At 38.0% G+C, this 13,605-nt stretch overlaps 1 protein-coding gene across 2 annotated transcripts in view; it reads left to right on the plus strand.

Annotated features, from left to right (window-relative positions):
* Positions 1-12,373, plus strand: part of ttll11 (tubulin tyrosine ligase-like family, member 11) — a 30,057-nt gene extending 17,684 nt beyond the window's left edge. For both annotated transcript variants that reach the window (XM_024257830.2, XM_024257831.2), the window contains exons 8-10: positions 5,219-5,446; positions 8,614-8,720; positions 11,110-12,373. In XM_024257830.2, coding sequence (XP_024113598.1) covers positions 5,219-5,446; positions 8,614-8,720; positions 11,110-11,420 — 646 coding nt within the window. In that variant the 3' untranslated portion in view covers positions 11,421-12,373. The remainder of the gene's footprint in view (positions 1-5,218; positions 5,447-8,613; positions 8,721-11,109) is intronic.
* Positions 12,374-13,605: the final 1,232 nt, after the last annotated feature.

Below are 13,605 nucleotides of genomic sequence, written 5' to 3' on the forward strand. Positions count from 1 at the left end.
CTTTTCCTTCTAATATTGTTTCTGTCTTTGCCTCCATACACACTTTAATCATTTTGGAGTGACTTTAGTGCTTGCCCAAATCCATTCCACTCGTAGTGAGCACTCGTGAGCTCGTTGTTGTGCTGTTAGCGTTTGTGTGTTGTACGCTCGCACTGTACTTTCAGTTCGTATATTTTCCGTGACCACGTCACTTATTCTGTCGGGTAATTTGTGTCAGAAGTTTTGTTTCGTCTCGTAGCGCCGCTTGATATCAGCGCTCTTAACAAAACCAGCTGACTCCATGTTTATAATACAAACCGGCCTGTAGAACTCACTGCTGGTAAATAAAAGCGAAAGCTTCGGTCCACTCATCTTAAAAGACACTATTTTCAGTCCACTTTTCGAATTGTTGATAGAGCCATTGTTCACGCACATTTCAGATAACTTTACGTCCCAACTACGTAAACATTAGCACAGCGCTCTGAGCTTTTGCCGGTCGAAGGACCCCGGTCTGAACGTAAATAGTAATTTAATCAACTTGTTGCGGGATACATTGTGGAGGAAATGCTGCCACTTTCTACTGTGGACTCCTTAAGCTTTCGCCGAATTATCGACAAAATTAAATTAATTTAAATTGAACAACTACAAACAATTAAATTTATAAGATTGCCTTAAAATTATAAAGGGAGCTGATTTTATTTATTTACAATATGCTGTATTTTTATTTGGAAAACAACTCGACATTGTTTTATGTTAAAGAGCCAAAGGCTAAATTTGTTTGTTTTGCGAGTTTTGCACTTTACAATAAAGTTTTTATTGTGAAACGCTTCTGTATTAAAGTACTTTGTAATCAGTAATCGGATTACTTTTGAAAAAAGTAACTAGAGTAGTAATTAGATTACTTTTTGAAGAAGTAATCAGTAATCAGTAACCAGATTACTTTTCCAGAGTAATCTGACCAACACTGGTTGTAGGTAATGCCAATTTTCTAGTTTGAATTAGACCTCATCAGATATTTAGAGTTTATAGATACAAGAATAGGAAAATTCACTGCTTTGAAAACGACTGTAAAGTAAACTGTCAGCAAACGTTGAAGTTTGCCGAGGTCGCAGACGTGTCGTTGCTGCACAGATGGTCTGCAGGTGAGTGAGCGGCACCACTCGCCGACAGCTGCTCCATAGTGGGATAGATGGCATTCCGACAGTCTGGAAGCGGAGTTTAGTCTGAACTCACTCGTGAAGGAGTTTCAGTTAAGATGAAGCGAAGCGACTCAATAAGAGGGTAGTGAAAAAAGCTCTGCAGTGGTTTAGCATTAGAACGGAGAGCGTGGGAGGAAAAATACGGTGTCGACGATCAGTTAACTGTGAGTGTTTTGGAGTATACGCCACTTTTTTGGGTGATTTATGAGGCGTTATAGGATGTCAGAAACCTCATATTCACAGGTACCAAAATATCTACAGGAAAGCTGAACTTAAAGCTGGAGTCATTTTAACAGCTTTGTAGGAGATTATAGCCTAGTTGAGTTCTTCTTGTTTTCTTTGTGCAATAAAACAAAAAAGTAAATGTAATTATCGGGACATTTTCATATAAACACATTCAATGTCTTCAAACTTTTTCTTTTCCTCCCCTCCAGCTGCAGTCTGGAGTCACTCCTGTGACTCCTTCCGTCACTTTCTCCTAAGGATTTGTTGCCTTTTAGCAGAACTTGTCCAAACAGTTGTGCGTGTTGTCCTCCTGGATGCGGGGGCCTGATCGATTCCATTAAACATTCAGCAGCGCCCTCCATAGCGGTGCCATCCACACGGCTTAATTATTTATGGAGGAGAACCCGTTTCATCTGAGGCCGTGGCGTCTCCCTGTTGTTTGTTTGCACTTCTGGCTGATGAGGCTCCTGCAGGTTTCCACAGGGGCTGTTTCTGATGCACATGGGGTTTAAACTAACCAAAAATGAATATAGAATCTTGGTGCTTTAATAAACTATCTGTAAGAAAATTACATCTCAAAAAAGTTTATCTTAAGCTTTCTTGACTGATGTGAGGAAGCAATTTCCTCCTTTTTAAAAAAAAAAAATCATTATGTCACTGACTGCAAGCACCAGATTGTTTTCGTTTTTACTGCATATTTGAGCAAAAATGTTGCTTTGCCCCTTCTTAAAAAGCTAAAAAAATGCAACTAATACCTATTTAAAATTAACGAAACAGCCCCTCTAAAAAATGATGACATCACAGGACGTGTAACCATCAAAAAAAAAGTAAAAAAATAAAATAGAAAATTCACCAATGACTTGTGTTGGGGAGATCCAAATCAAGTTCTGAAATCATTATGGGATAGCCACAGGACCCTTCACTTGGTGGCCATTTTGTGGCAAAGACATGCATTGTGCGATTTTCCCACTTCCTTTAAATATGGGAAACAAAAAGTTTTGTTTTTTTATTCCATCTTCAATAAAACACACTCCACCAGGTTAAGGTTAGAGTCACATATTCCAAAACGCGTGGCCACGTAAATTCATGTTTTGGTACCAAATTTAGCAGGTGACCACGCTGTGGCATTTGTAATCAGGATTTTTCACGCCGTCGAGGTTTTAAGGAAAAGTTGAAATTTTACTGCTACAGGACAAGTTTTTGTCTAAAAGTTGAGATCTCTCAGTAGCCGGCCAAGCACATTTCAAGGTCGTGCCGCAGCAGCTCTGACTGGACGATGTGTAAATGTCTCTGGACAGAGCCGACCATCTCAAGTGCCACCAATCACCATTCTCCGGTAATCCAAGAGTATACAAAAAGCGGACAATTCTGACAGCCGTCTGACTACCACCGTCTACATTTAAGACCACACCAACAGTTGAAATGTTGGAAGATTCTGGTGGTGCCTCCCTATTTGTTTCTGTGACTGTAGCATTAGTCTACAACCATAACCGTAGTTTTGTTGACCTTTGACCTCGGGTAAAGGCTGCCATCTTGTATTTTCCAACACAAAATTACCTTTAGTATCAGCTAGTATTTTAAACTCCTCCTGTGAATTTCAAACTAACGCCTCATTACTCCTCAACTTATGAAAAAGTGTTCAAATTAGAAGTTTTAGATTCTGAACGGTGTTAGCATGACAAGCTCGCTAAAGTGGCGTTCCCTTATTGTTCTCACATTTTTATTGGAAAATTGTGAACATTTAATACACGAATCTTTGGATGAAGCGGAACAAAATGATATAAAATATGAGTATAGTAGGAATGTGGGCATGGTCAACAAAATAAAACCTCTGTTGCCAAGGAAATCAAAAACTTTACTTTTGTCGATTCTTCCGAAAATGTTCATGTTCCTCCAGACAACCAATAAGTAAAATGGTTGCTATGGAGATAAATCCAACATAAAAGCTGCCGTTTTGAAAAAAAGTTTTTTTAATTTTTTGTTTGTTTTTGTCTCGTGTAGTTTTGACCAGGCTAGCAGAGTGGAGGGCCTGTGATTTAGTTTATCGCCAATTTAGATGTATTTTTTTGTGGGAAGAAATGAAAAATATGCACTTGCAAAAAAAAGTTAATCCAGTAGTTCATTTAAATGTAATGAGTCGGCTCTTACACCTTTCCAACTCACCAAATCTTACCTCCTCTGATAAAAGTTTGGACAACTCTGATCTGAATTAAAACGAAAAGAATTGTAGCCGATGAAAGTCACAGCAACAAACATGGAGGTGGTAGTGTGATGGTCTGGGGATTTTTCGTGTGACCTGAAGAAATTTACTGTAATTTTATCATGCTGTCAACTAGAAAACACATTGGTTTAACTTGTGTTTACTTCCACATGTTTAAAAAAAATATGACTCTATTTTGGGAGGGGTAATTACTATTCTAAATTATGAAAAAGGTTTATGCAGTGTTTAGTTTTTAGAATATAAAATTAATATTTTATAACTGCATTTCCTGCTAGGTTTTGTATTTTTAATTTTGATGAGAATCAGTTTGCAAACACACAAAAAAAGGAAAAATCAAGATTGGAGTAAATCCTTTTTAGAGAATTTAGCCACAATCTAAATGTGATTGTAATCAGCTGTGTTTACTGGTCGTCTCCGGCAGCCTTTCAGACAGCACGGCTCTGTAAAATCAACACAACAAGGCTGCTCATTAAGCTGAACGCAATCAGAGTCAGAGTGCTTTTCTTTGTTCTGCTGCCGGAATTTACTCCGCCTCCCACATGCCAATCAAATCAGCTCACTTTGATCAGTCTGTCGCCTTTTCGGTGGTAAAACCTCCAACCTGTGGAGAGATGTGCAACCTTAGGAGACCCAGCTCCAACTCGCATAATTAAACCAAAAAATATTCCAAAATATGGCTTAAATATTGTTTTATTTATCCCAAAATACACAATTTTAAAGGGCCTATGTCATGCAAAATCCACTTTTTTGTGTTTTATACTTTATACTTTACTCTGAAAGGTTTAAGAATTGTACAGGCATAAGTATATAACATTCCAAATTATCACGCAAATGATATTTTATGATATTTTATGATATTAACATACAACTGCAAGCTTCTCTTTACCCTCGATGTTGAGACACCACCAGCTTTAAATATGTTCTTGCTGCTTTGTAATAGTATTTTAGCAGCTGCTCTCTTAATCCAACGTATTTGTCTGGTAGAAACTTTCCTCATTCAGCCTTTATCTGCTTGAACCCGTGTGTGCTCCAAACCAGCCACAAATCTCCTAATAGTACGAAGATCACAGTTAAGTTTTCATGAAATATTCAATTCCTTGACCAAAGCATTAAACTATTTCACGATTTTGCAGCAGAAATGTTTTTTTTTTCCCCATATTGCTTGAAATTGCTGGTCTGCTTAATAATGTAGAACATCATGATTTAGAAGTTTTTCCTTTAATTGAGCTCACCTGCCAAACTAATGATCACAGGTGTCTGAGATTGATTTCAGTGATCCAAAGAAACACAATATCATCCATGAGTTTAATTGAAAAACAACATTTTGACACTAAATAAATACAATTTGGATATTAATTTGTAAGGCACTATAAAGTAATTTACAGTTGAAGTGCATATTAATGCTTTAAAAGTTGAAGAAACCACTTTGAGCTGATCCAAGTTCTGAAAAAGTATTGATCAGATTGAAAGTGAAGATCGTCCTGCTACTTCAAACGTGTCTGAGGTCTGAAATCTATGTTCATCTTAAAACGAACATGGTATTTTTAAGCTAAAAGTGTCATTTTTGTTTTGTTTTTTTCTGTCTCTGCGTCAGGAGTTCCCAGGATAAGAGCAGAGAAGACATCCAGATGGACGGGGACCCTGACAGCAGGAGTCCAGATGAGAATCAGCCGTCGCTGTGCCTGAAGCAGGTCTACCCCAAGTACACCAAACAGTTCAACCACCTGCGGCTGGTGGAGCGCATCGCCAGCCTCTTCATACGCTTCCTCGGGGTCAAGGGCAACATGCGGCTCGGCCCCACTGCCTTCCGAACCTTCATCAGGTGCAGATTTTTCAAACTAAGACGGTCAAAATTTTATATTTATTTATTTTTTTATGGGGAAAAAAGACTATTTTTAGGAATAAAAACCCACTGTGTCTATATTTTGATTCATCTTGATGAACACAATCTAATCTATAATATCTGATAGAAAGTGAGGTCTCCAATATATCCCATAATCCATCAGCAGCCAGTCGGCAGCTGTTGCTGTCAGTCACCAACCGCATTGCAGCATCTCTTCTGCCGCCGTCGAGAAGCAGACAGGTGTTTGAGTGCGTTTCCGTGGTTACCCAGGTGTTCCTTTAACCTGCACATCTGCTGTTGCAGCACCAGCAGCTTAGTTCTCGCTTGTTGTTTTTCCTACAAGTATTCTGCATGTTTTAGACTTTGTGGCTCCTCCCTCACCAAGCTAAAATTCAGTTGTAGGTTTCTCCCTTTTATAAGTAATAACAACAATTGCAAGGCTTACATCGGTTTTATATTGATCACAAGATAGTTCTAGCAAGATTTGGTTGTTTGGCTGTGGTGTAGAGCTGCTCAAAGAGGCTCAGTGTGCTCTGCTGCCAACTAGTGGTCGGGGGTTTAAGTGGAATACAGAAGTAAGGCGCTGACCTACATGTTTGCTTATAAGAAATTAATTAAATATTGTGTCAAATCGATACAAGTATTGCCAAATAAAATATTGCAATATTTCACTAAATGGATATTTTCTTACCCCAACTTAAAACACATTTATCACACAGATATGATCATTTTTCTGTCTTGTTTAAACTCAAGTTCTAACTTTCATAGAAAAACATGTCTAGTATCATAGAAAGAAAACAACGATCTGCTAGTAATAGAGATTTGGTGAACTGAACGCATTCTGTACAGGAGATATGACATTGAAAAGATTGGACACAGGACACAGAAAACAAAAAAAAGCATACAAATTTCCACAAAAAAAATCCACAAGATGGCAAAAGGTGAACAGCTTTATAGCAAGGGACCACATTTTAGCGAACCCATCATCCCTTCACTTTTAATGACTGAACTTTCTAATCCACAGTTTTAATCCTTTACTTTAAGTTGTCTGACTTCTTTAAACGTGTGAGACTCCACATGACGCTCTGTCGCAGTAATCTGTGGTCGTGTGGATCTGATCTGTCACAGCTGCCTGTTAAATTCTCTTCTCCCCTCCTTCTGTTGGCAGATTCATCACTCCTCTCTTTTTTTTTGCTTATTCCCATCAGATGTGTCACTTTGTGGATTTTTGTCTCTTATTATAGACTCTGGAATGACCTCAGAGGTCTTTTTTCTCTGTTATTTGTTTGTCTTTGAAGAAATATACTTATTTTTGGTTTGGTTTTGGTGCCACCCACACTTTATACGCAGAGTTTAGTCTGAGTTGAGCAAAAAAAATCACAATAAATATGAACATGCATCTGTTTTTAAGCAGGACCTTCACACACAATTGTTGAGCTTTCAGCTAAGAAGAAAGTTTTCCGTCTTTGTTGTTGTGAAAAGCAGATCGGTTTATGAGATGAAAGGTCATTTCTTGTCTGAAGGATTGAAAAACAAAGAAATGTTGCTGCACTTTAGCTCACAAACCTGCACTCTGACTAAACACGACCAAGAAACAAAGATGAAGTGATTGCAGCTTCATCTGAGGAGAGACAGAAGCTTTCAGTTCATGACAGGAAAAGTTTCATGCTTTCTTTTATTCAGATTCACAACCTAAAAAACAGACATTTTCTGTCCAATTTAGAAAAAAAAACTCAATCTTAAAAAAGTTTTTCTTTTTGTTATTCCATCACTTTTACAATAAAAAAACACACATTATGGGATGTCTCTATCTTTCTTTTCATTTTAAAAATAGTAAATAATCAAATATTTTTAATTCTTTTACATAAATGCAATTTTTAAGAAATTAACTGAAAAAAAGTTTATATCTTTTTTCCCATCACAAAGTTTTTACCAAAAAGTTGTCCATAGCCTTCATAAAAAATATTAAAATAAGTATACAGTGAAAGTTTTTTGTTTGTTTTTCAATATTTTGTCAAAATAAGGGTTAAAAGCTGCAAAAAAACAGAAATCTAGAAAGTAAAAAAATAAAAAATTAAATCCTGTGGTTATTTTTTATAACTATATTCAGGCAATAAAGATGTTATTTCACAACCATTTACATCTACATTACACTTATGGAAAAATAGTGTCTTCGGATTCAGACAACTCCACCCCTTGATGACATCATCAGTAGTCGCCGGTCATCTATGTTATCACGTACCGTCTGGAGTTTAGAAAAACACAAAATTGGTTTTATAACTTTAAAATGTCATGATAAAACAAGCCATTATTTACATTTAAAAATAAACTTCTGTGCTTCACAGGAGCTGAAGAAATGAGTTCCTCCTCTGCGTCACAGTGTGACACAGATCCCACAGAAGGATGCTGCTCCTTAAGGCTACTCTTTAAAAAACTATTTTGGACATCTCGTCCCCTAAAAATGCCCCTACAATCGAAACAAATGCAACAAAAAGGGTCAGTAATATAGCTACCAAGGCGTACATTTTTTAGATGAATTCCAGCTCAGACAAGGAAAACGAAGATGTACAGAAATGTATTTGTCTATAAGTGGAAGCATCGGAATGGAGTGGAGCAGAGAGCTTTAGGCTCGCCCAGCTTACTTTTTACATAATTTATTTTTCAAATAATGTTTTCATATGCTCCTGATTCTCATTGATTTGTGTTTATATAAAGCTTGATTTTCTAAATATATATCCTTTATCATCAGAAAAATGCTCCAAGAACATGTTAAAACCCAATTTCGAACAAACTAGATCTCTAGAACATTTACTTATTCTGTCAGAAAACGCCTCAAAAACTTCATGAGAAGCCGCAGTCTTTCCCAGAGGGAATATTTCAGGACTTGTTTCGGTTTGTCTGAGCTGCAGAAGTGCATATTGACCCTCAGCTGGGGTGAAATAAGGAGGCAGAACAGGAAGAGTGCAGGTGAGCATCAGCAGGAGGTCTGGACGCTGCTTTTAAAGTCCGTCTGCATACTCCGTCTGAACCCCTGCTGCGTGAATCTGAAGCCGCTCTGATCTCTGGATGAGACGCTTTCCCACATTCCCCAGCAGACGCCACTTGTACTGATCCCGTCAACTCAGCCCGTCCGTTTCCTGTTTCAGGACCTGCAAGCTGAGCAGCAGCAACTTCACCATGGCCTCTGTGGACATCCTCTACATCGACATCACACGCCGCTGGGCGGCGGCTGCGGCCGACTCCAGAGAAGCAGGTAACGGCGGCGAAACAAAAGTTCTGTACAAGGACGGAGACGCGGCATCCTTCAGACGCTAAACGTATTACGCGCCCTCACATAATTGCTCGTCACTCCCTGTCAGATTTCCTCTGACTCTGCGCTCCCGTAATTGAGTGGAGCTCGCAGCGTGACAGCAGAGACGCCCCGCCATGAATTATTCAGACGTTGCACCTTGACAGGGATGTTTGCGGCGGGGCGGATGGTTGGAGACTGCATGGAGTTTCTGCGAGTTGAATCACAATCAGCTCGGGTTCGGCCTCTTCTATAAAAACGGGAAAAGCAACTTCAGCCTTTTTTTTTTTTTTTTCTTACATGCTCGATGTGGAAAAAAAAATGATGAAATTAAAACCACATCAGAATCACATCAGCAGCCGTCCTGCTGTAAAGCTTCACCCAATGAGCCGAGAGGAGACCTCCACGCTAAGAGGCACAAAGATGCAGAATCACTGTGATATCTTCCTCTCTGAACTCCCACATTGAAGACATTTTCATTTATATTTAATGCACTTCAGGCTCGGCTGATTAAGATGTCACCATGGTTGATCTTTAGCTTTTATAAAAGCCAAAACGCAGATTTTTTACTCTCTTTTTAAGATCATTTTGTAATCTTTTGAGTTAGATTTCTGTGTCGTGTTCCCCAAAACTTAACTGACGGATTACTCCCGCCCCTCTGCCACTGTCCTCCTGGAGTTACATGGGACAAATGAATTAAAGGGCCTTTTCTTAAGTCTATCAGAGTGATCTATATCCATATGTATGATTAAATATTACCTTTGGCACACTTTTTAAAAAATAAATAAAATATGAGTTATTGTCAGGAGCTTTTTGTGACAATAACTTTGTTTTTTATTGTTGTTTTTCATGAGGAATTAACATTATAATACACCTGAAAGCTCAAATAAGTTTTTTTTGCATGATACAGGCCCTTTAATAACGCTCACATATTCCTAATATGTTCATAATTTATGTTGTATCATTTTGTTCCATTAAAAATCTTCAAAACCAACATTTTTCCCCAAGTTTACCCCATTAGAAGACACTTATGGCTTACCTTATAACTGCTTTTTAAATAAATAAAAGGGTTATGTACATATCCAAAATTACCACTCTAAATACAGTGTTTCACTGTACTTCAGTTGGATTTTAAAGTAAATTAAGTGCAAATGATAAAAGAAAAATGCCTAACAATGTGTTAAAATTAGTTAGAAGACTTGAGTATTGGTATTCTTTTCTCCTTATTTCTAGAAAAAATACATCTTACTTAGTAACTTTTTTGCCATTTGGGAGTTTATTTACACTCTAACCCGATAAAACCATTTGTATTATATTTTAAACAGGCATTTCTCAGAAAACACGTCTCATTAATGTGATCAAAACTTTCCTTAAAAACCAGTTGTTTAGACTTCTGGTTTGGGTGAACATGTGAAGACAGCACCAGCTCTCTGCAGCAAAACCTTTATAAAGTTTGGACTATTCATTCAATTCACTAAGATGGGAAGAGATCATATCTGAGCCATAATCGCTCAAAAATAACTTAAGTGTTGCCTTGTAGTGCTGCCATAAACGATTATTTTAATAGACGACTAATCACAGATTATTTTTTTCAGATTAGTCGACTAATCGGGTCATACGTAAACTGGATTTAAAGCACACATCTTAACCATCATTAGCTTTAAACTAACTAAAAACTAGATGTGTAGTATTATCTGCGATAATGCTAGTGTGAATGATGTAAGATTAGTTTGGCCACTGAAGATGCTGAAATTGATAACTAAAAATGCTTAAATTAATAGCTGAAAACGCTAAAATATTAGCTAAATGCCAAATTTGCCTAAAAATATGAAAAAATCCCAAATAGCCAAAATAGCTAGCATGTACCTGAAATATTAGCTAAACTCCAAATAGTCTAAAAAAACCTTAATAAATGCCAAAATAGTCCAAAAATCTATCAGAATACCATTATAACTTTCATCTTTATTACACTCTGACTCCATGTAATCGAAAGTAACGACTAATCGACTATTAAATTAGTAGTCGACTCTTTTAATAGTCGATTAGTCGTCTAATTTTGGCAGCCCTACTGCCTTGTCACCATTTCAAATCGATACAAGTATCGCCAAATGAAATATTGCGATGTATCGCAGAATCGGTTCTTTTTTTCCTGACCACTCGGGTCAATATTTTTGCATCTCAAACTAACATATTGAGCAAAAACTGACCAAATCACCCAATGTTTCATAATTGACACTAACTACATCTCATAAAAAAAATTTAGTAAATTCTTTGTATTGAACTTTAGAGCCTTAAACTGATTATTTGTTGTGGCTCCGTTTCCCTTCAGTCATGAAGATGTCCTGTCTTCCAGGAATGGGTCTGCAGGCGTTCGTGGAGGCCTTCTTCTACCTGGCCGGCCGCAGGTTCAGGTCACTGTCGTTGCGGGGGCAGGTGGTGTCCCTGCTGGAGCTGTGCGAGGCTCAGCTCGGGCCTCAGTCAGAGGACAGACGCTCTCTGAGCTGCGGCAGGGCGCCGCAGCCGCGAGCCGTCAAGACTCAGACGCCGTGCCTCACCTACTCCCAGCTGGCCTCCCCGGCTCCTCAGCGGAGGGCGGCCAGCCAGGACAACCGTCCACTTCAGACGCTGAAGCCCCGCACGCTGAGAGCCAGCGTGGAGAACTGACGGGACGGAGGCGAGCCTTCATTCTCGCTCCGCACCAGCGAGGAGAATCAGGGTGCATCTCTCCCCTGCAGCTCCACAGAAAGACCAGCCTCACTCCTGCTGGCTGAGCACTGCTCTCCGTCTGATTGCTTCTTTTCAGATCAGGAGATACCTGCAGGGGAGATGCAGTGGAAAGTAAGAAATATGTAAGGAGACTGGTGGATTCCTTCTTTCCCTCCTGCTGGGATCATACATCCTCAGCGTGGCCCCATCAGGAGGAAGAAACGGCTGCTTTTCATTTCTAACCGATTCTCCAGGGCAGCTATTCGCTGAAACATTTACAACAAATTGAGACTCTCCTTTCAGGAAAAAAAAACACCCAATCTGTAGATCCTTAAACTCTAAAAAAGGAGAAATTCTGCATCTTGTTTTCTTAAATTTGCACAGCAGTTCTTCAAATCACTCCATTTGATGGGATGCTGCCGGGCTCTTTTTTTGTTCTTTTTTTAGCGTGCATGTTTGCGTGTTCATCCACTGATGAATTTATTTGTGTGCAGCTCAGTGGTGAAAGCTTATTGACAGCCAGTGGCTCAGCTGTTTGTCCTCCATGAGCCCATTAGTGATGAGTTAAGTGAATAAGTATTCACTTATCCTCTTTCGCGTCAGCATCTATTTCTGTCGGACCTCTGCAAATATGTTTTTAGGCCGATTGCTTTGTAGTCACATAATTCCCGTGGGGGATTAATCATTTCAGAAGGAACTGCATGGCACAGAATTGAACCATTTTATCTGTTACAATTGCAGACAACTACGCAAAAAGCACTACTAACTTTTATTGTTACAAGTCGAAGACGTTTATGCTGAAAGGATCTGATCTGATGCATTTCCGGAAGTGTAGTTAAGTTCACATGAAGGAGAAATTCTTGAAAAGTTTTTCAGACGATGGAAAAATAAATGTTTTTCTTTCGACAGAAGATGTGGACTGATGTGGCCTCCAGTTCTTTCATCTGTCAGATAATTACACAGCTCTGACATACTGCAAACACGCAACTGAGCCAGAAGCTTTAATGTGAAGGTTCTTCAGAGCGTCAAACACTGCAGGTAACAGTCAGGTTTGAATGTTCAGCTGTTTTTTTATTTGAGTTAAAGCTTCGTGAGTTACATTTTTTTGTTTTAACCTAGAAAATTGTAGTGATATGAATCAAATTGTCAATATAAACAGAATATCTTGTTCTGTTTTTGGTGTTTTCTTACAATAAAAAATGAAGAATAATGTATTTTTTAAATACACAGACATCTAAAAATACGTCATAACACCAAAAGCAGAAAAGGATTAATCATTGGGAAAGACAATATTAAGAACATAGGCAGCTAAAACTAAAGAGTGCTTCATTTATGAAAATACAAAAAATTGGATCAAATGTTGAGCAGGGTGGTGGAGGCGTGATGGTGTGGGGATGTCCAGCACCTACAGGGCCTGGACATAATACTTTATATATTTAAGAAACTGCAAGCTATGCTGCAGAAGTTTAGTCAGAGACAAACAGCAAAAACTGGAAATATCTTAAACACTTTAAACTCATCTGTAATATGTTTGTCTTTCAGTGATCACGTTTTGGGGTATAATCAGGAACAGCTTTAAGTAAAAAAACAGATTGTATATGCGGAAAAATGCTGGAAACAGTTTTAAATTTCAAAGTACCCAATGTAAAAAAATTGTAATTGACATATTTTTCAAAACTGCAATGTAACATGTTTCAGTTCTTATATACAGTGGTGGACAAAATTGTTCATACCCCTCAGTTAAAGAAAGGCAAAACCCACAATTCTCACTGAAATCACTCAAAACTTCCAAAAGTAACAATAAATAAAACACCTGTGATGTCAATTAAAGGACACACCTGAGTTAATCATGTCACTCTGGTCAAATAGTTTTCAATCTTTTATTGAGGTACCATCATTTTAGTCCAGGCCTGTTTCATTAGTTTGTTTTTTTAAATAATTATCTTAACAATTCAAAAGTGATGGCTAATTTTGATTATTTAATTTTCAATAAATTTCTATTTATTGTTACTTTTGGAAGTTTCAAGTGATTTCAGTGATAATTGTGGGTTTGTCCTTCTTAAACTGAAGGGTATGAACAATTTTGTCCACCACTATAAATATATATATATATATACAGTATATACTATATATATGTAGTTTA

This window comes from Oryzias melastigma, linkage group LG12 (assembly GCF_002922805.2).
Source record: "Oryzias melastigma strain HK-1 linkage group LG12, ASM292280v2, whole genome shotgun sequence".
Classification (NCBI taxonomy): Eukaryota; Metazoa; Chordata; class Actinopteri; order Beloniformes; family Adrianichthyidae; genus Oryzias; species Oryzias melastigma.